The sequence below is a fragment of the Gossypium arboreum genome, chromosome 4 (assembly GCF_025698485.1).
Source record: "Gossypium arboreum isolate Shixiya-1 chromosome 4, ASM2569848v2, whole genome shotgun sequence".
NCBI classification, from domain to species: Eukaryota; Viridiplantae; Streptophyta; class Magnoliopsida; order Malvales; family Malvaceae; genus Gossypium; species Gossypium arboreum.
Window position 1 is genome coordinate 1,006,443 of NC_069073.1, and position 21,372 is coordinate 1,027,814.

Sequence of the window (21,372 nt, forward strand, 5' to 3'; positions counted from 1 at the left end):
TAAACTGTTAAAAATTAACAATATTGATATGGTCACTACTGTGGCAATTCACATGTAATTCATAAAAATTTAAAAAAATAAAAATAAAATATTTACAAAATATTTAATAAGATATTTACGAGTCCAGTTTACGAAAATGGGGTCTCGAAACTATACTTTTCAACACTACTGATTTTCGAATCGTTATAAAATGTATGTTCAAAATGAACTTAGGCAAATGAACATTCAAGTTATTTTGTATTTGTTTATTTATAATAAATCTGGACGTGGTTTTTTTTATAATTATATATTTTTTACAATTTCAAAATAAATTATCAATTTATATATATTTTAATTTTGATGAGATGAATTTGGATGCACATAGATCTAAGTTCATTCCAAACATGAATTTTAATAAATTTATATGCTTTTTCTTTTCTATTTTCAAGAAAATAATATTTTTAAAATACCATTTTATTTTTATTTTGAAATTTTTAGAACTTTAATATTTTTAAGAATTTTTTATATTTTAAAGATTTTTAGGTTTTTTTAGCTTTTTGTGTGTATGTTTTCTTTTTTTTTTTACATATGGTTTGAGATATTTTTATACAAAGCCTAGAACTATTTATAATCTCTCTTAACCTTTAATTAGGGGATAAATATGCTTTAGAGTGCTCAAACCCACATTTTCTTACATTAGCAATAATACTAATACCAACTGAACTAAGACTTAATCGGTTGAACTAATTTTAAAAAATAGAAATATTAGATGAAACTAAACCTAGGAAATAAAAGTACATCTCCCAAAGTAACCAAAAAAAAAATCTTGAAGTACTAAACTAAAAATTGTATATAATATAGGACCATAATATGTATTAAACCCTATTCCAAAGAGGATGATTTTTATTTTAAAATTAAATTATATATTTATTTTCTTTAATAATTTTGATTGATTTATTTATATATTTTTACTTGAATTATTAAATTCCAAATGAAGCCTTAAAAATTAAAATGATAATAAATAAATAAATAAATAAATAATTGTATTTGAAAAGTTAGAAGCGGGAATCTTTTTTCTCTTATTCGACTTTTGTTTTTTCAAAAATTTCTCCCCCTCTCTCTCTCTCAAAAAAAAAAAAAAAAAACTTTCTCACAAACTTTCTCCAGATTTGCTTTGTTCGCTGATTCAAACTGAAGTAGTTTCCCCCTTTCTCTTTCACCATTTGTTTTTTCTTATTTCATTTTACTAAAATTTTTTGTTCTCTCCGTTGCAACTTTTGATCGCCGATTGAATGCATGAAAAACAGAAAGAAGCCGTTTTTGAATTTTTCTTTCCCTTTCTCAGCTCTCAAACAGTGCTACATTTTGAAACTTTTTAGTAGATTTAGGGTTTATGTTGTCTGTTCATCTTGAAATTCGAAAAAAATTCTAATTCCAGGTTGATTTTTTCGATTTTAGTTACTTATTTTTTTCGTTGTTGTTTAGATTGAATAGAAACAACAGATAAGTAAAAATCGTGGAATTAAGAGGATGGGAATTGAAGAGTACCATGTGATAGAGCTAGTAGGTGAAGGCTCTTTCGGTAAAGTATACAAAGGAAGGCGAAAATACACTGGCCAGGTAACTTTTAAATTTTCTCTTTACTTTTTATTAATTTTTGTATCATTTTTTTTTGTAATTTTGTTGCATATTTTTCAATATCAGACTGTAGCAATGAAGTTTATAATGAAGCATGGAAAAACTGAGAAGGACATTCATAATTTAAGACAGGAAATTGAGGTATTCCCTAATGCTTTTTCTAGTAAGATTTATCAATGCTTTTGCTGTTTGATCTGCTTCTCTGTTTTTTTTTTTGTTCTTGTAATTTGTGATTTAGCCTCTTACGCATTGCAGATTCTGCGAAAGTTGAAGCATGAAAATATTATTGAAATGATTGATTCATTCGAGAGCCAACAAGAATTCTGTGTTGTTACTGAATTTGCGCAAGTAATGATCTCCTTTTTATATATGATGGGCATAACTTATTGATTTGGACAAATAGTAATGTGGAATTTCTTGGTATGTAGGGTGATCTATTTCAGATTCTAGAGGATGATAAGTGCCTTCCTGAGGAACAAGTTCAAGCAATTGCAAAGCAATTGGTACTTTCAACTTAAAAATGTTACCATTAAATGGAATTGTTTGATTTTTGGCTTCAAGCTCACTGGTTTGCTTAACATGAGATTTTCCTTTTTGGATGTTATCATGTAGGTGAGGGCATTGCACTACTTGCATTCCAACCGGATCATCCATCGTGACATGAAGCCACAAAACATTCTCATTGGTGCTGGCTCTGTTGTTAAGGTTGGTTAGTTAGTTGATATGCAAGTGCTCTGTTGTGATTTAACAATGTCTTTGATGAGTAGTCATATTCTGATTTTTTGAGTTTGGAGTTGATATAATTTTTAATCATCAGGCAAATTGTATGCCTTCCATATTCATGTTGCACTCAATGATTAGGCTTACTTTAAGTTTTCTTCGTTCTTTTCTTTGTAACTTATGCAGTCTTTCAATTATTGCAGCTTTGTGATTTTGGGTTTGCACGTGCAATGTCCACTAATACTGTTGTTTTACGATCCATAAAAGGTTTGCCTGATATTAGTATCTACATGCCCTTTTAACTTTCTTCTTACTCAAGCAATTTAGAGAGTATTCTGTGGATTTCCTTTATTTATTCTATCTCAATAATGCTTTTACAAATGGTTTTCAGGCACCCCATTGTACATGGCACCAGAGCTTGTGCGAGAACAGCCCTACAACCACACTGTTGACCTGTGGTCTCTTGGAGTCATATTGTATGCACTTCTTTTTTCCTTCTAATTTTATAGTGATGATCTTTTAATTGGTTTTTTGCTAGATGAATCAGATTTTGCCATCATGTCCTCTATCTGTTGTTTACATTGAATTGAATCCAACCGCAACGGTAAATTTGGCAGGTATGAATTATTCGTTGGGCAACCTCCCTTTTATACGAATTCAGTATACGCACTCATCCGGCACATAGTTAAGGTACATAATATGATAAGTCCTTTTTTTTTTTTTTTTCAAATCCTCATTCAGAACATTATTAAGGCACAGTTACTGAAAATATTTTTTGTAAAGTATGATTCTGCCTTACCAAACTTTAAAATGTGGTATGCCAAGGAAACACTAATTTACCAGCAATATTTCAGGATCCAGTCAAATACCCAGACGAAATGAGTGCAAGTTTCAAAAGCTTTCTGAAGGGATTGCTTAACAAGGTTTTCTTTTTGATGAAAAATTTATATGTTTCTTGGCGTTAGCTTTGCTTTCAAAGTGAAGTCTTGATTTCGATTTTAATATAATTTGAAACAGGTACCTCAAAGTCGGTTGACATGGCCCGCACTTCTTGAACATCCATTTGTTAAAGAAACATTGGACGAAGTAGAGGCCAGGGTAATGCATCTGATGTCTGCAATTTTTTTTTTTACTTTTGTTGAACAAATTAGACTCTTTGTATAGTTACTCTAAAGCAGCAAGAGTGCATGCTGCTTGCAAGGCCAATTGTGTTTTTATCTTGTATATAAGAGAAACTTGTTCGTTTTTTTCTTTTTTAAATTCAAAGAACATTGAAGCTTAATTTTAGTGAAACATTCTAGGAGGTGCGCGCTACAACTGCGACATCCAGGCAATCTGATTTTGCATTGAGGAGTGAGGAAAACTGTATCCAGACACCAAATGGTATATCATCCCTTTTGACAGCATTGCATTCGATTCTTGTTTGTGATATATTGGATCTACCTTTTTTAACCATTATTGACTACTATGTCACAGGTAAAGAAAATTCTCCTGCTGCTTCAAAGCCTTGTAATGTTCCAAGCCCTCAGAGTGATGCTAAAAAATATAGTCCTAATACAGTCCAGGGAAATTCTGCACTGCACGACGAGTTTCCTGGATTTTCAAATCCCAATGATGTTAAACAGACAGGTAGACAATGTTACGATGTTTCAGTTCCTATAGTGTATTAGTGAATCAAAATAAGGGATGGTAAAAGAAGTTTGCAAGAATAAGAAAAGTTTGGGTGGGTTGTGGAGAAATGGGAGAACCAGGGAGAAAGATCAGGGTGGGTCAGTAGGGAAGAATCTCAAGTCAATATGCCAAGATTTCAAGAATTGATCATCTAAAATATACTAGAAACCAAGGTAAAGAGCTACAAAAAGGCTAAAACCTAAATCCAATATAGATGGAAATCACCAAAAATAACCATAATTCCCTAATACTTGGACAATATGCCAAAAGCTAGTTAAATAATATATAGACTAAATAGTAAAATCTTAAATCTTCGATAAAAAAATATATTAAACCATAATATATAACAAATTACAAAATCTAACCTTAAGTTCAAGCCGCTCCTCTCCATGGTGCATTGGTTAGTGGAACATGCAAATCTTAACCTACTGTTGTTATAGCCAATCTTGTTGTCTCTAGTGTTAGTATCCTTCAGCTTATTATCTCTTTGGCTATTGATTTTACTCTATACATCTCATTGTTCTGGCATATTAAGTTTCAATTACATTTAGCCATTGGTACATCTAGCTTCAATTTGTGATACTTCGACAACATGAAAGAAATAACTTGGTGACCATTTTTCTCTGATGCTCCATTTGCTGTTTTGTTTGTTGTTCTTCTGCATGTTGTAATTTTTTTTCGTGTAAATGTAAGCTTCCTTTTGTTAAGTGGGTTACATAATGTAATGATAGCTGTAAACAACAAACCTTTTCAATATGGGTCAAAGCCTTTATGATGAAGTAACAGATGCTCTATAAATTTGCCCTCGTTTCACTCAGGAAATAGTAGCATCTTAACCTACTATCCACTCTTCTTGTCTTTACTTTTAGTGTTCTTTAGCATATTATCTCTTTAGCAATTGATTTTTCTCCATACTTTTCATTGTTCTGGCATATTATGAGTTATATCTCTCTCCAGGTAACGTGGCATTAGACAGATTAGAAAACAACTCTCGTACAGTTAATGGGGCACAAATTATTGGTCAGGATAATGAAGCCTTGGCACTTATTTTGCTTCCAATCAAAAAATGGTCAGAAGGATCACAAAATGCTTGCAGGTAATTCGTAACATTGAGTTTATGGATTATCTTCATTTAGCATTTTGTATTTAACTTGATTCCCTGTTGTTTGTATTAGTAGCTAAGTAATCATGGCTTTCCCTTTTTTCCTCTCTATTTTCTGTTTCTAGTACGTAGCAAACCATACTCAAAGTCAGTTGACAAATTAGTTTTAGGTTGCGTGTTGAGATTATGATCAATTTCCATTGCAAGACAATATTTTGGCTTAATATGAATGTGAAATCGCTAAGGGTTTATGATAAATCTAAAAAGTTACTCTCATTTTGTGGGTGTTCTATGATTAATTTATTTTAGATTCATATATTGGTTGTTTTCAAGACCTTTAGTAGGAAACATTTTTAGGAACTAGTTGCTTTCCATTTGATGGGTGCTGGGTGTTCTTTTCTTTTCTTTGCAATGGTCTCTGCCATGATCTGGATACTAAACCTTATCTTTATGTATACATTCTAAGCAGAAAAATTGAACCTGGAAAGGGGGGAAAACGGGTGATACTTTCTTAGTGAAACATTAGCAATCAGCATAACAAAGAAAGTGAAAATAATTCTACTTGGTAAAAGAAATATTTAGTATTTCCAAGCATTAAGTTTAAAAGTATCTTTCAAATTCCCGTTTCCCCCAATTTCTGATTGCTTATTGTAATCCTTACCAAATTGGGTAGATAAACACTTGATCCTAGGAAGAAATGTTGGCTACAATGTTGCTCTCCCATTTGGTCTTTTTGGTTTTGTCATTCCACTCAATTTACATTTCCTTGAACCTAATACCATATGTCCATTGATTATTTGTTAAAGCCAGTTCTCATTTTACAGTGGCTTTTACAGGGATCAAGATATTCTCCATTCAAGTCAGTCTTTGAGAATTCTTTCTAATTTAGTTGCAGCTGGTGCTCTCCAGTCTGGCGGAATACTGGATGAAATAATGTGTGAACTTCTTAATTTCACTGCCATTTTAGTTGGTTTGAAATCATCTGATGTTAATGAGTTAGTAGCAAAGGTATATGACTAATTCTATCTAGAAATTTCTATTCCCTATTTCCACTACCTTTCATGTACCATACTGATGTAGGCTTGTGTTTCATGCATAAAATGGGACATCTTCATGCTTTGAATTTGAAAATGGCTGTTCCTTTTCTTTGTAAACTATAATCATGACGCTTCTTGTGTTTTCTTTTCCTTCTAAATGCAGCCATATATTTTTGTTTTCTTTTCTGTCGAGTGAATGGAATTTTCTCTATGTTTTTCTGAAAACAAATGACTGTATCATAAAAGGTTATTTAAGAGATATCTAAACATTGATCACAAAATTGTTTACAAAGTCAAATACACTTTTCTGTTGTTATATCCGGCTGAAACATTTCTGGTTGCTTCTGCAGAGTTTTTCTGTTACTAAAATCCTGTTGGCAGAAAATAATGGAAGTGATGCTGCCACTTCCTATTTCAAACACTGGGTTGTCTTAGTTGAAATTTTCTCACAGGTATAGTTTTCTATGGTTTATATTGGTCTATTCCAACATTTCAGACACCTTTGTAAGCTCCCTCATTTTATGAATATAGGTTGTAAGCCACACTGAAGATGCCTCTGGGAGAGTTTTCTCTGAGTCTTGTGCGTGCATCACAACTATATTAGTTAGAGTGTCTCAGGGTCTTCGAGCATGTTCTTCGACTCAGGCTCCTAAGGGAATTGCCTCTCCCTCTGTGATTAATGAATCATTGAAACAGATTTTGGACCATGCTGTTACGTCCCATTTAGTGGACCATCTATGTTTATGTTTAGCAACTTCAGGTGCAAGTCTCAGTTCTGGATCCACAAATATGCTGCTTGCTGCGTGTGAAGCATGTAGGGCTATCTGGTCATTGATGGATGCTCATGAAATCTTTTTCATGAAGGAAAATCCCAGTTTGTTTCCCTTGGATGCTTTGTGGAGTCACTCTTTGGCTCGACTTGACATCAGAGATCATGCCCGTGGTTGGCTGGCTGGAACAGAAGCAGCGAAAGTTGTTGATGCAGTAACTAGGGCTTTTGTCAGATCAAAATCTGTGCAGTTTGCTATAGTCAATTGCCTTCATCAACGTGTAGAGCCAGCATTATCTGCTGCTATTCATGTACTTCTTCCTCTAACTGAAAATGCTTCTGTACTAAGGAGCAGCTGAATTCTTAACATTTATTTTATATTGTTTAACCAGTGTAGATAATATATTAATACATTTCTTTCTTAGATTTTTCAGATTTTGTCAAGATGTTGCCTACACAATGGCATTATTCCAACTGTTCTTTGCGGCCTTCCCAATTCCCTACCTGTTACTACTATTGTTAGCGGTGGAGCCGACGGTACCATTGTTTCAGAGCTATTCTCTATATTATCTCTATGTTCATCGTTGAACAAAGATGCACAATCAGATATGAAGTGTAAAATAAGCAATCCTCCTGCCTTGACTCTGCATACATGTCTTCTCCTTGCTACAATTGCTCAGTGTTTAAAATCTACTGGAAGAAATTCTGCTATATTTATGCTTACAACCTCTCCAAAGAAGCAGCTCTCTCGACTTACTATACTTGCTCAGCATGTTTCTTCCAAAGATACAACTATAACCTCATTACAACCTCATTCTGCATCAGCAATGCTGGCTTTTGCTTCCATTCTATCACTTGAAGGTGGACTGTCTGTTGAGTCTGCCATATCTGAAATTGCAGTGCCCTTGATTCCTCCAACTAGCACACTTTGTGATCACCTTAAAATTTCCTCAGACTGTGAAAATGATGTTGGCCCTAAGAACACCAAAGCTGTTCTCTCATATTGGCATGGTTTTAGGGATGGATGTGTAGGCTTGTTAGAATCCAAACTGAAATGGGGAGGACCATTGGCTGTACAGCAGTTGATTGCAAGTGGTATCCCGTTACTTCTTATTAATTTTTTGGCCAGCAACCATTCAGTCGCTTCACGTCAAGGAGTTGATAGCCCAAATGATGGAGTTGGCCTATCCCCTATAGGAGTTGTATGGGCAGTTTCATCGATATGTTACTGCCTTTCAGGTGGAGTACTAACCTTTCGGCAAACCTTGCTCAACAGTGAGAACATGAAGCTCATCTGTAGTTTGATATCTGATGTTCATCTCAAGCTTGTCAGGTCCTGGGTTGGGCCTGGTGGAGGGAAAGATGGAATCAGAGATACAATAAATACGGTAATTGATTTCTTAGCATTTCCTTTTGTTGCTGTACAAAATGCTCCTGGGTTGCCAGCTGCTACTGCTTCAGTAAATAGTGGGTTCATTCTCAACATGGGTTCACCCGCTGAGAGAGTATGCAAGGAAGACAAGGAGATGGTGAAAGCAATTGTGGAAGATATGGGGAAATATATTAAAATCCTCCTCGAGGTTAGATCCTGTTCATTTCTTTCTTTATAGGACATAGGTTGGAGTAGGATGGCTGCTGCCCTGCCTGCTTTCTTGTCGGGTTATCATGAGAAAATGTGCCATTCAATGAGCTTTTTTCTCCCTAGCTGAATGGTGCTTGGCTAATTGATGCAGCTTATAACTTGTACGTGGCCCTTCAATGCACAAGACTATACACGCTTTAAATAAGTGACTCAGTTTTTCTAGAGATAATTTCTTATTTCTTTAATGGCTTTGTCCCCTCAGCCCAGAATAAATGGTCGTGGAAAAGCACATGTTTGAGGAGATTTTCTGCTTTCCCAATCTTAGTTTAGTGTGGATGATGTTTACAGTACTAATATGGCCTTGAGTTATTGAGACCCTGTACTTTCCTCATTTAGTATCTTCTGAACTTCTCAGGTGGGAGTTCCTGGCATAGTTCTTCGTTGTTTGGATCAATTAGAGTCAAAGGATCTGGGAAGAACTGTTGCCTTTCTTGCCAAAATGGTAGGACATCGACCACTTGCAGTCCAACTTGTAGGGAAAGGGTTGTTGGATCCAAATAGAATGAGAAGGTTGCTTGATTCAAGTCCAAGAGATGCCACACTTGACACTTTGATGATTGTGTCTGATTTAGCTCGTATGGATAAGGTCAGGTTATGTTTTTATTAAACAATTCCCGCTGCATCATCAGATACAAATTCTAACTCTTAGGTCCTTTCCATGATTAAATTTAGCTTTCTAGAGCACAAAGCTGAGGGACACGTTTTCTCAAATTTGAATGATTGGCTCTTCTAGCAACTTAACATGAAAACTTTCTTCCTATTCGAGCAGTTTTATGAAGGTGATATTTTAATTTTTTCCGACGATTGAGCCATTTGTCAGTGTGGTTGAGTTGTTACTCTTTCAACTCCTTAATGTGATCCATCAATTCCTGAAATAATTTAATTGACCCCTTCCCCGTTTGTACCATATTTTTGTTTGATTCATATGAACTTCTAGGGGATACAAATGATTGTCTTCCATGAACTGGGTTATATACTCTGAAGTTCACTTAAAAAGAAACATAAATGTAAATTTGCTGGTATTTATATACTCTTTAAAGGGAGATGAATCGTGAATGTGTAACAGAAGCTTGTGCTCTGACTAAAATTTGGATAATGTGGTTATGCAGGGTTTCTATGAATTCATCAATGGGGCTTTGATTTTAGACACTTTACGGGACTTTCTCTCTCATGAAGATCCCAATGTTCGTGCCAAAGCATGCAATGCTCTAGGCAACATGTGTCGGCATAGTGCATACTTCTATGATTCACTGGTAAGTACCAGACAACGCATAGCTTTGTGGCCGTGGTAAACTGTAAGAACCATTATTCTACAATGTTTGTTAGCATTTTAAAATTCATTACGTAGGAATTCGGGAATTGTTGGAGATATTGTGATTATTTCATTATTATTGGTCATCGAATGAAAATTTATATTGCAGGCTTTTAGTTGTCTGATTCTTGACTAACCAATTCATTTATGTAGGCAAGACATCACATCATTGGGCTCCTTATTGATCGATGTGCTGATCCAGACAGACGGACAAGGAAATTTGCATGTTTTGCAGTACGATATGTTCTTAATCATTATGAAATTTAACAGCAGCATGTTATAAGCTCGTGGCTATGGTATATACGCATATAACTTAAAGCCGAGTATTAATTGTTTCCGCAGATTGGAAATGCTGCCTACCATAATGATATGTTGTACGAAGAATTGAGGAGATCAATACCTCAACTAGCAAAGCTGCTGGTTTCAGCAGAAGAAGACAAGACTAAAGCAAATGCTGCAGGTGCACTGAGTAATCTTGTGCGCAACTCTAACAAGCTCTGCGAAGAAATCATCTCCAAGGGGGCCATACAGGTATGTTGCATTGATCTCTAGTCTCGCTTATTCGTGAATATTTGACAACAATAAATCTAACAAGGTAGGGAAGAATTGCAGAACTTTTATATGGTCTCTAGTAAGCTCTCTAAGCACCAAGAAGTAGACTTTTTTGCTTAGTTATTCTAGATTTGTTTAAGGGCTAGGTTACTTGTGGAAGCTCTAAAGCTCATTCAAAATTAGGAAAGTTTGGATAAAAATATTAAGTTTGAATCCACCTTGGACTGTTTGATAATTTTTAATATATTATTCAATTTTATATATATGTAATTTATATCATAAAATTAAGTTTATAATAATATATAATCAATTAAATAATATGTTAACTTGTTTATGTTTACATTTTTAATAGAAGAAAAAATTATTAAATCTTAAATTAAAAATAACTTAATTTTTAAAAATATAAAAAAATATGAGTTAGCTTAAAATGAATTCAAGTTAATCATATATATATATGGGTGAACTTAGGCCAAATTGAAAGATTTATATTTTAGATCAGGTCGAATTTAAGTCAATATAAAATATACTAATACTACAAATATAAGTCTGGCTCAAGAACACATCTATGTTATTTCTTTCCATCAAATTCATCATATTGGTCAAGAGTACTCGAACATTGACTCCTGCTTTGTTTTTTCGACAGGCATTACTAAAATTGGTAGCCGATTGTTCAGCAGTTGCTTTAAATCCAAGCAAAAAGGATGCAGTTACTGAGTCACCATTAAAGATAGCTCTTTTCTCACTGGGAAAGATGTGCGCATATCCAAATTGCCGACAGTTCCTTCGTTCATCGGAGTTGTTCCCGGTGATAGGACGGCTTCGGCAATCCCCGGAATCAAGCATTGTAAAGCTTGCAGTAGCTATTGTGAGCAAAGTTACGGATGCATCATGACTGGTGAAGGTAAAATGTTGATGTTTTACTTAATGGTCAGTTCTTTTGACCTTATCAACTTGATTTCCACTGAAGTCATCAACCGTAGTTCCTTGGTCAGTAATGTTTGAGCCTTTAAAAAACCCAAAGAATATAGCAAATGCTTCTGAATCTTGTCATGCAAGAAATTTTCAGAGGTATAGACACCGTGAAGCATCTGTATTTTTATGCTAGTATAATACTATTATAGTATTTGATTTTGTTCAATCTGCTATATGTGATATATATATTATATGATTAGTATTTTAGTATTTTATCTATTCGAGTTTTTATCTTCATAAGCAAAATTTAAAGTTTGATATATATAATTTTTAATCGGAGAGATTCACTTAATCAGTGTAAAATTAAAGTAGTTTTTTTATATTTTTTCGTAATTTTTATACAATTGATATTTTAATAATTTAACATCATATTTCATGCTATGTTTATAGATCATGTATATCAAGTTGACATAATTTTTTAAAATTAATTATTTATTTTACATAAAAAATTCAATTGTTAAATATATATTAATATAGATTATTTTAGATTGATAGGTATAAATATAGTATTTTTAAATTGATTAGATATTTTGATAAAAAAGTTAAGAAAGGGTTTAAGTGGTTATATTTTTTAATTAATTAAATATAATATAAGTACAAATATAAAATTCAAAGATAGTAATCCTTTTGATAAGTTGAAAAACTAAGCACAAAAATATTAGGTATTGAACTTAAGTGATAAAATTTCTTTGATATTATATTTAAAATTAAGTATGAGATATAATTAGATTGTTTGAGAAAAGTAAATTTTAAATCATGAAAATTTTAAATAAAATTTTATTCTTATTTTTAAAACATAGTTTTTAAAAGTTAAAGGATAATACAATGTTTAAAATAAAAATAATAAAATAAATTGAAAATATTCTCCAAAGTAACTCTTTTATCTAATTAAAGTTGTGATGCAGTTACGTGCGTTCTTAGTGCCCTACAACCTTTCCCATCGGCCTAAACAATCTCGTTTAAGGGTAAATAAAACTCGATTCGATTAAAAAAATTAAAAAAAATTTAAAATTTAAAATTTAAATTGAATTATTCGAATTATTCGAATTAACTTGAATAACTCGATTTAAATTTCGAGTTCATAACTCGAATAATTCAAATAATAAATTAGTGTAAATATCTTTTGTCTCTAAAAACTTTAAAATAAACAAATTAGACTCTCTTAACATAAAATATAAAAATAATTCAAAATAATTTTCAAAATTCAAAATTTATATTTTTAGAAAATTATAAAAATTCTAAAAAATATAAAAAGAACAATTCTAAAATTTTTCTAAAATAATAATTTTAAGACCTAATTAATAATTCAAATTTATCATATCGTATTCAAGTACATTATTTTTATTATTATTTTGCTTTAAAAAATTCAAATATATATAGTTTCAAATTTGTGTGCTCTAATATAGAATTAATTAATCTGTAACAATATTTTTATTTTACACAACTTGAACAATTTCACTTGATTCGACTCAACTTGAATTTTATTTCAAGTGACTCGATCGAATGCTCACCCCTATTCATCCCCCTTTCAATTGTGTGCTTTCTCTTTCTCTTTCTCTTTCTATGCTAGCAGTTCTAATCCGATAGAACAATATTTTGATATGATAGAATCGGCTAAACTTTTTATTCAAACAATCACATAACACATTTCACATTATTAAACAAAAAAGAGCAAAGCTTGAGAGGCAAGGCAGCATTGTCAAAGAAACTGCACTTCCATAATGCACTCACAAGTGCCAAATAAGAGTGTAACTAATCAACTTCATCATTTCTTTGTTTTGATTCAGTTTTAGAATATGCAAACACTAAGATATGGGGCTACAGACTTGCCTTCAGGAAACTCGATACGCGAAAATGGAAACAGGGAGAAGACAAGCTAAATTGAAAAACAATAGCATCTCAAGCAACCATTCAGAACTATGATTTTATCAACTTTATCTCAAATCTAAATGCTTCTCTAATCTGAAATTCTACTAGCTAGGTCAAGTGTTGAAAGCTAAAAATAAAATCCACCAATGTAAGGTGGCCTAAAGCATAAACTAGAAGTTGAATATGAGCATATACTGCAGGCAAAAGCAGCCATCAGAAATACCCAAGTTGAATATGAGCACATACTGAATCCCTTCCCTTCATTTCTAGGTTAACATGGTGAGTTTGCTTTGGGAAACCTATTTGCCTTGATTGATCCTATTCGCAGTAAACATAAACTGAAGAACAGTGGTGATTTAAGAATGTAAAAATCAATCAACAGACGCATTATGTTCAACTTGTTAATCCATTAATCGAATCGAATTACCATCAAAAGCTTCAAATCTCAAATCCGTAAATTAATGGCAAATGAAAACTTTAAACCACCAGATTCAGGTTCTTCAATAAAGAAGACCCAAAGAAAGCAAAGGAAAATTGCTCAACTAAAGTGAAGACTATAAGTAATAGCTAAGGAATTATTATCTTCACCTGAGATAACCAGGTATCTTGATGCGAATAAAGAGCGTAGTCATGACATAGGCAATAACAACGGAGGAGATTCCTGCAATGGCGTAGGAAACCTTGACGCTCCTTGCCCTGTTTTTATCAAGGGCAAGATCCAAGAGGACAATCCCAATTCCACCAAGCACAAACATAAACCCAGAGGAGAGTCCTTCTATGATGTATTGACCATTGACTCGGCCTGGAAGGAAAACAACAGGTCGGACGGCGCCAGTGGCAGGGTCTTGGGTAGAGCCAATGCCAGGGGGCTCCACGATGACGTCGTAGACGAAGCCGGAGACCACCATGAAGTAAGTGAGGAGGACGAGAGAAAAGACGGTCATGGCGGAAGGAAGCGAGACGGAGGGGATCTTGAGGCGGAGGCGCGGAGGGCGAAGGAAAGAGTAGGGGACGACTTTCAAGATGTGGAATACTGGGTCCATTGAGAATTGAGAGGATGCGTCAGCTGCGGCGACAGCGCCGGCGGATTGGCTATCTGCTTTCGGAGCCATTTCTGTTTTTTCAGTCGTTTCCTATCTGTGCTTTGATCACTATGCTCTCACTTCGGGGTTTGATGATATTTGGAATGATACAATCCAAAAAATAGAAAAAAAAATATTCCTTTCTAAGTTAATTTAAATTAAAATCAGTATAACTCGATTGATATAATGTATTTTTAGCCACATTTTCACTTAAAGCTAATAACTTAAACATTTTAATACATAATTTTTATTTCATGTTGTTTCAAGTTTTTTAATTAATATTTATAATTAATGAATATATTATTTTCAAATTTTTTATTTTAATTCATTTTAATTAATGTTTCTTTTATTTATAAAATTAAATAATTATTATAAATATCATTATTTTTAGTAAATATAATTTTATATATATAATATTTATTTTTCAATCCATATTAAAAATACCATACTTAAAATATCGGTGGAGGAAATAAATATTTGATATATAAATATTATATATAAAGAAAAATACATCAAAAGAATTAGTTGATATTTTTCTAAAAATAATTACATATTTATTATTTGATTTTATAAATAAAAGAGATATTAATTAAAAATAAAAAAATATATTTATTAATTAAAAATTAATTAAAAAAGCTTAAAATAACCTAAAATAAAAATACATATTAAAATGTTTATTAAATGAATTAAACGAAAGACTTAAGGATAGATTTACAATTATCTAACCATCTAACCAAAATAGATAATGTGTTAAAAATATTAATTAAAAATAAAATAAAAAATGTTTGAAACAACATGAAATAAAAAATACAAATGTGAGTAGGAAAGAAAATAAACCCGAGACTCAAGGACAACAACAGTAATATTTAACCAGAGCTGAGTTATCAATTTCCAATAAAAGCACATCCTACAGGGGGTGTGATTTCAGTGAAGACGCGCCCCATAAGATGCATCTTACTTTCTCTCTCCAAAAACGACATATACTGGTAAATTTTATAGAAAAACGACATATTTCTTTAATTTACCCGTTAATAATAAATTTACCTTGTGACAATTTTGTAACTTTTAAAATTTAGTGGTAAACTATTTTAAAAAATATAGTATATTTTATTAATATATATAATTAATCTGTGGTACGAGTAAAAAATTAATATATTTAATATAACAAGGTATGCACACTATAATCATGACAAGTGGCGCAATTATTTTTATGTAATTTATATATATGTATTAAAAATTTTATATTTAAATTAAATAAAAATTATCTATATTATCCATAATTAGTTTTTAAATTATTTTTATGTTCAAATAAATATTTAATTAGATAAAAATTAAAAATTAAATAAATAGAAATTAAAAAACATTTTTCATTTAACTAAATTAAATTTATATTTTATATTTTGAATTTTAATAATTTATTTACTTTTTATATTTTAAAATTGTTTTTTTGAATTTTTATTTTAAAAGTTTTAAAATAATTTAAAAGAAAATACGTATGAATCTCCTCTGCCATTTTCGTGTTTAAAAACAAACGGAGGGTAGTGATGAATTTATGTAACAGATGCCAATCTCAGGGACCAATTTGATGAAAAGAAAAGTGCAGAGGCCAAGTTGGGAAAAGTGGTGAAGTTGAGGACCAATCTATTCCAATAATTCCAACTCCAACCTATTGAAGAGTCACCACCGTCGAAGCGTGCATCACTGGCAAAATCTTCTTCTCCGCCGCGGCCTATAGACCCTTGATCTTGTTGTTCGGTAATGAAATTGCCATCTCTCTTTGTCCGCCCAATCACTCACTTTTCTTCCAAGACATCCAAATCCCATTCTCTCAGTTTCACTCCCTCTTTCTCGCTCCAAGATTTCTCTGTTTCCAATGAAATCCACTCCATTCTGCGTACTGTTAACCCCATGGAACCCGCATTGGAACCTCTGCTTCCCTTCCTTTCTCCGGATATTGTCACTTCCATTATCCAAGACCAACCAAACCCTCAATTGGGTTTCCGTTTCTTCATTTGGGCAACACAGAGAGAGCGTCTACGCAGCTCTGCATCCGAAAAACTCGTCCTCGACATGCTTCTCCGCAAGGACAATGCCTTCGATATGTTCTGGCAAACTCTTGAGGAAGTCAAGAAATACGGGGTTGTAATCGTGCCCAACATCTTTAAGATCTTGATTTCGGGGTATTCTAAAATTGGTCTCGAGGAAAAAGCTGTGGAGTGTTTTGGGAAGATGAAAGATTTTGATTGCAATCCTGATTTATTTACTTTTAATGCTATATTATATGTTATGATTCGTAAGAAGGTCCTTTTGTTAGCTTTAGCGGTTTACAATCAGATGTTGAAGTCTAATTATAAGCCTAATAGAGCTACTTTTAGTATTTTGCTGAATGGTATGTGTAAAAATGGGAAAACTGAAGATGCGCTTAAGATGTTTGATGAAATGACTCTGAGGGGTATAGAGCCAAATAGGTGTATATATACCATAATCATTTCGGGTTTGTGTCGAGCAGATAGGGCTGATGATGCTTGTAGGCTGTTAGGTAGGATGAAAGATAGTGGGTGCTCCCCTGATTTTGTTGCTTATAATGCTTTGCTTAATGGGTTTTGTGAGTTGGGTCGGCTTGATGAAGCTTTCGCACTTTTGCAGTCTTTTCAAAAAGACGGGTTTGTACTTGGATTACGTGGATATAGTAGTTTTATTAACAGTTTTTTTAAAGCTAGGAGATACGAGGAAGCCCATGAATGGTATACAAAGATGTCGGAGGAGAATGTTGAGCCTGATGTTGTTTTATATGCCATAATGCTCCAGGGATTATCAAAAGCAGGCAAAGTTGACGATGCAATGAAGTTGCTGACTGAGATGACTGAAAGAGGTTTAGTTCCCGATACCTACTGTTATAATGCTGTGATTAAAGGGTTTTGTGATATTGGTCTTTTGGATCAAGCACGGGCTCTTCAGCTTGAGATTTCAAGCCATGATTGCTTTCCTAATACCTGCACTTACACAATTCTAATTAGTGGTATGTGCAGGAATGGTTTGGTTGGGGAGGCTCAGCAAATTTTTGATGAGATGGAAAAGCTTGGATGTTATCCCTCAGTTCATACATTTAATTCTCTTATTCATGGATTTTCTAAGGCCGGTCAGCTTGACAAAGCAAACCTTTTGTTTTACAAAATGGAAATAGGGAGAAATCCCTCATTGTTTCTTCGGCTTTCTCATGGATCCTCTCGAGTTCTTGACAGTTCAAGCCTACAAGCTATGGTCGACCAACTTTATGAGTCTGGAAGGGTTCTTAAGGCATTCAAGATTCTTATGCAACTAGCTGACGGTGGGAATGTACCCAACATCTTTACTTACAACATATTGATCCATGGATTTTGCAATGCTGGCAACATTAATGGTGCTTTCAAGCTCTTCAAGGAGATGCAACTCAAGGGGCTATCTCCTGACAGTGTGACCTATGGAACTCTTATTAATGGTTTGCAGAAGGCTGGAAGAGAAGAGGATGCCTTTAGAATCTTTGATCAAATGGAAAAGAATGGGTGTAAACCCAGTGTGGCAGTTTATAGATCACTAATGACTTGGTCTTGTCGAAGAGGAAAGGTTTCATTAGCTTTTAATCTTTGGTTGAGTTATCTGAGCAGCCGTCCTGGTCGGGAAGATGCAGTTATGAAAGAATTTGAAAAATATTTTGTTGAGGGTGAAGTAGAAAAGGCAATTCTGGGTTTGCTCGATCTGGACTTCAAATTAAATAATTTTAGTTTAGCACCCTATACAATTTTCCTTATTGGGTTCTGTCAAGCAGGAAGAGTTGAAGAAGCTTTAAAGATATTTTCTATTCTAGATGAAAAGAATGTTGTTGTTTCCCCTCCTAGTTGTGTAAAGCTGATAGTTGCTCTATGCAAAGAAAGAAATTTGGACCAGGCAGCTGACGTGTTCCTATATACTCTAGAGAAGGGTTTCAAGTTAATGCCTCGAGTTTGCAATTATTTGCTTAGGTCTCTTCTTCGCTCTAAAGATAAAAGGATGTATGCCTTTGATCTTTTGAGTAAAATGAACTTGCAGAGATATGATTTGGATGCATACCTTCATAAAACTACAAAATCTCTTTTATATATGCATCGACACGCGCTGGAAATGAAAAGTCTGGCACCTGGATGAATTTTCAACTATTGTTACTTGAAGTTGTGTAATATATATCTTTTGGCTACTGCTGAGGCTTTTGACTCAACTTACTCAGGATTGATGTGGTTGATTCCTATTTTTGGATCAATACTTCATTTCATTGAAATTGGTTAAGAGGCTTTTAGTTCAGTGTAATGATCTTCAAGCCTGAATTTCACCAATATTCTGTTTGCACGATTTCCTCATGTAATCCTTGTATAACAAGGACGAAGGAGAGCCTGTCACATTTATTCTTTTCATCACTCTTTCCCTGTTGTATACTCTTTGGTTTCAATACTTGGCATTCAATTTTCAGTGGACTGATTCAAGAATAACAAGAATTGAGTTTTTAGAAAATGGATGACATTGAACTTTTGTATGCATCCTTGTGACTGTACACTGAATTAGTTTGTAAATTTATTATGTCAGAAAAGAATGAAAAGTTAATTTACATGAATAAAACTGCTTCATCATTGAGTTAATTGCCATAATCTTTCTTTGTAAATGTTCTCTTTACTTCATAATTGTGCTGCAGGGATCAGTGTTGTTAAACCTATAGGGGATGGGCCAACTCCATCATTTGGGCTATCAACTCCTTGATGTGAAGCGATTGAATAGTTGCTTGCCAAAAAATTAATAAGAAGTAACGGGATACCACTTGCAATCAACTGCTGTACAGCCAATGGTCCTCCCCATTCCAGTTTGGATTCTAACAAGCCTAGACATCCATCCCTAAAACCATGCCAATATGAGAGAACAGCTTCGGTGTAGGCCAAACATCATTTTCACAGTCTGAGGAAATTTTAAGGTGATCACAAAGTGTGCTAGTTGGAGGAATCAAGGGCACTGCAATTTCAGATATGGCAGAGTCCACCTTCAAGTGATAGAATGGAAGCAAGAGCCAGCATAGCTGATGCAGAATGAGGTTGTAATGAGGTTATAGTTGTATCTTTAGAAGAAACAAGCTGAGCAAGTATAGTAAGTCGAGAAAGCTGCTTCTTTGGGGAGGTTGTAAGCATAAATATTGCAGAGTTCCAGTAGAGTTTAAACACTGCGCAATTGTAGCAAGGAGAAGACATGTATGCAGAGTCAAGGCAGGAGGATCACTTATTTTACACTTCATCTCTGATTGTGCATTTTTGTTCAACGATGAACATAAAGATAATATAGAGAATAGCTCTGAGACAATGGTACCGTCGGCTCCACCGTTAACAACAATAGTAACAGGTAGGGAATTGGGAAGGCCGCAAAGAACAGTTAGAATAATGCCATTGTGTAGGCAACATCTCGAGAAAAGCTGAAAAAGCTAAGAAAGAAATATATTAATATATTATGCTACACTGGTTAGCCAATATAAAATAAATGTTAAGCATTCAGCTCCTCAGCACGGAAGCATTTCAGTTAGAGGAAGAAGTACATGAATAGCAGCAGATAATGTTGGCTCTACACGTTGATGAAGGCAATTGACAATAGCAAACTGCACAGATTTTGATCTGACAAAAGCCCTAGTTACTGCATCAACGACTTTCGCTGCTACTGTTCCAGCCAGCCAACCACGGGCATGATCTCTGATGTCAAGTCGAGCCAAAGAGTGACTCCGCAAAGCATCCAAGTGAAACAAACTGGGATTTTCCTTCACAAAAAAGATTTCGTGAGCATCCATCAATGACCAGATAGCCCTACATGCTTCACAAGCAGCAAGCAGCATATTTGTGTATCCAGAACTGAGACCTGCACCTGAAGTTGCTAAACATAAACATAGATGGTCCACTAAATGGGACGTAACAGCATCGTCCAAAATCTGTTTCAATAATTCATTAATCACAGAGGGAGAGGCGAGTCCCTTAGGAGCCTGAGTCGAAGAACATGCTCGAAGACCCTGAGACACTCTAACTAATATAGTTGTGATGCACGCACAAGACTCAGAGAAAACTCTCCCAGAGGCATCTTCAGTGTGGCTTACAACCTATATTCATAAAATGAGGGAGCTTACAAAGGTGTCTGAAATGTTGGAATAGACCAATATAAACCATAGAAAACTATACCTGTGAGAAAATTTCAACTAAGACAACCCAGTGTTTGAAATAGGAAGTGGCAGCATCACTTCCATTATTTTCTGCCAACAGGATTTTAGTAACAGAAAAACTCTGCAGAAGCAACCAGAAATGTTTCAGCCGGATATAACAACAGAAATATGTATTTGACTTTGTAAACAATTTTGTGATCAATGTTTAGATATCTCTTAAATAACTTTTTATGATATAGTCATTTGTTTTCAGAAAAACATAGAGAAAATTCCATTCACTTGACAGAAGAAAACAAAGAAATATGGCTGCATTTAGAAGGAAAAAGAAAACACAGGAAGCGTCATGATTATAGTTTACAAAGAAAATGAACAGCCATTTTCAAAATCAAAGCATGAAGATGTCCCATTTTATGCATGAAACACAAGCCTACGTCAGTATGGTACATGAAAGGTAGTGGAAATAGGGAACAGAAATTTCTAGATAGAATTAGCCATATACGTTTGCTACTTACTCATTAACATCAGATGATTCAAACCAACTAAAATGGCAGTGAAATTAAGAAGTTCACACATTATTTCATCCAGTATTCCGCCAGACTGGAGAGCACCAGCTGCAACTAAATTAGAAAGAATTCTCAAAGACTGACTTGAATGGAGGATATCTTGATCCCCGTAAAAGTCACTATAAAATGAGAAACGAATTTAACAAATAATCAATGGACATATGGTATTCAGTTCAAGGAAATGTACATTGAGTGGAATGACAAAAACAAAAAGACCAAATGGGAGAGCAGCATTGTAGCCAACATTTCTTCCTAGGATCAAGTGTTTATCTAC

At 33.8% G+C, this 21,372-nt stretch overlaps 3 protein-coding genes and 1 pseudogene across 4 annotated transcripts; 2 read left to right on the top strand and 2 right to left on the bottom strand.

Annotated features, from left to right (window-relative positions):
- The first annotated feature begins 1,006 nt into the window (after window positions 1-1,006).
- LOC108460943 (serine/threonine-protein kinase TIO) lies at window positions 1,007-11,560 on the top strand. 2 transcript variants are annotated; one of them, XM_017760657.2, is made up of 23 exons: window positions 1,007-1,175; window positions 1,465-1,599; window positions 1,684-1,758; window positions 1,873-1,965; window positions 2,046-2,120; window positions 2,230-2,322; window positions 2,541-2,604; window positions 2,729-2,813; window positions 2,955-3,027; window positions 3,192-3,260; window positions 3,355-3,435; window positions 3,639-3,720; window positions 3,814-3,966; window positions 4,966-5,104; window positions 5,935-6,118; window positions 6,498-6,599; window positions 6,679-7,227; window positions 7,351-8,496; window positions 8,914-9,144; window positions 9,668-9,811; window positions 10,024-10,104; window positions 10,213-10,401; window positions 11,066-11,560. In XM_017760657.2, exons 2-23 carry the CDS (start codon window positions 1,510-1,512, stop codon window positions 11,312-11,314), a joined length of 4,047 nt encoding a protein of 1,348 aa, XP_017616146.1. In that variant the 5' UTR covers window positions 1,007-1,175; window positions 1,465-1,509; the 3' UTR covers window positions 11,315-11,560. The 2 variants fall into 2 exon arrangements, with proteins under 2 accessions (XP_017616146.1, XP_017616149.1); XM_017760660.2 differs by having other exon boundaries at window positions 5,947-6,118.
- Window positions 11,561-13,650: 2,090 nt separating this feature from the next.
- Window positions 13,651-14,488, bottom strand: LOC108459375 (uncharacterized). Its single transcript, XM_053027071.1, has one exon. It carries the CDS (start codon window positions 14,373-14,375, stop codon window positions 13,848-13,850), a length of 528 nt encoding a protein of 175 aa, XP_052883031.1. The 5' UTR covers window positions 14,376-14,488; the 3' UTR covers window positions 13,651-13,847.
- A 1,364-nt stretch (window positions 14,489-15,852) lies between these two features.
- On the top strand, window positions 15,853-19,697 carry LOC108458011 (pentatricopeptide repeat-containing protein At1g79540). Its single transcript, XM_017757239.2, has one exon. It carries the CDS (start codon window positions 16,104-16,106, stop codon window positions 18,504-18,506), a length of 2,403 nt encoding a protein of 800 aa, XP_017612728.1. The 5' UTR covers window positions 15,853-16,103; the 3' UTR covers window positions 18,507-19,697.
- On the bottom strand, window positions 19,028-21,344 carry LOC108458991 (serine/threonine-protein kinase TIO-like; annotated as a pseudogene).
- Between the last annotated feature and the right edge of the window lie 28 nt (window positions 21,345-21,372).

Coding starts and splice junctions, on each gene's coding strand:
- LOC108460943 (XM_017760657.2), top strand. CDS start 1,510: ATGGGAATTGAAGAGTACCATGTGATAGAGCTAGTAGGTGAAGGCTCT. Junction 10,105..10,212: donor GGAAATTTGCATGTTTTGCA/GTACGATATGTT, acceptor TTGTTTCCGCAG/ATTGGAAATGCTGCCTACCA. Junction 10,402..11,065: donor TCTCCAAGGGGGCCATACAG/GTATGTTGCATT, acceptor TTTTTTCGACAG/GCATTACTAAAATTGGTAGC.
- LOC108459375 (XM_053027071.1), bottom strand. CDS start 14,375: ATGGCTCCGAAAGCAGATAGCCAATCCGCCGGCGCTGTCGCCGCAGCT.
- LOC108458011 (XM_017757239.2), top strand. CDS start 16,104: ATGAAATTGCCATCTCTCTTTGTCCGCCCAATCACTCACTTTTCTTCC.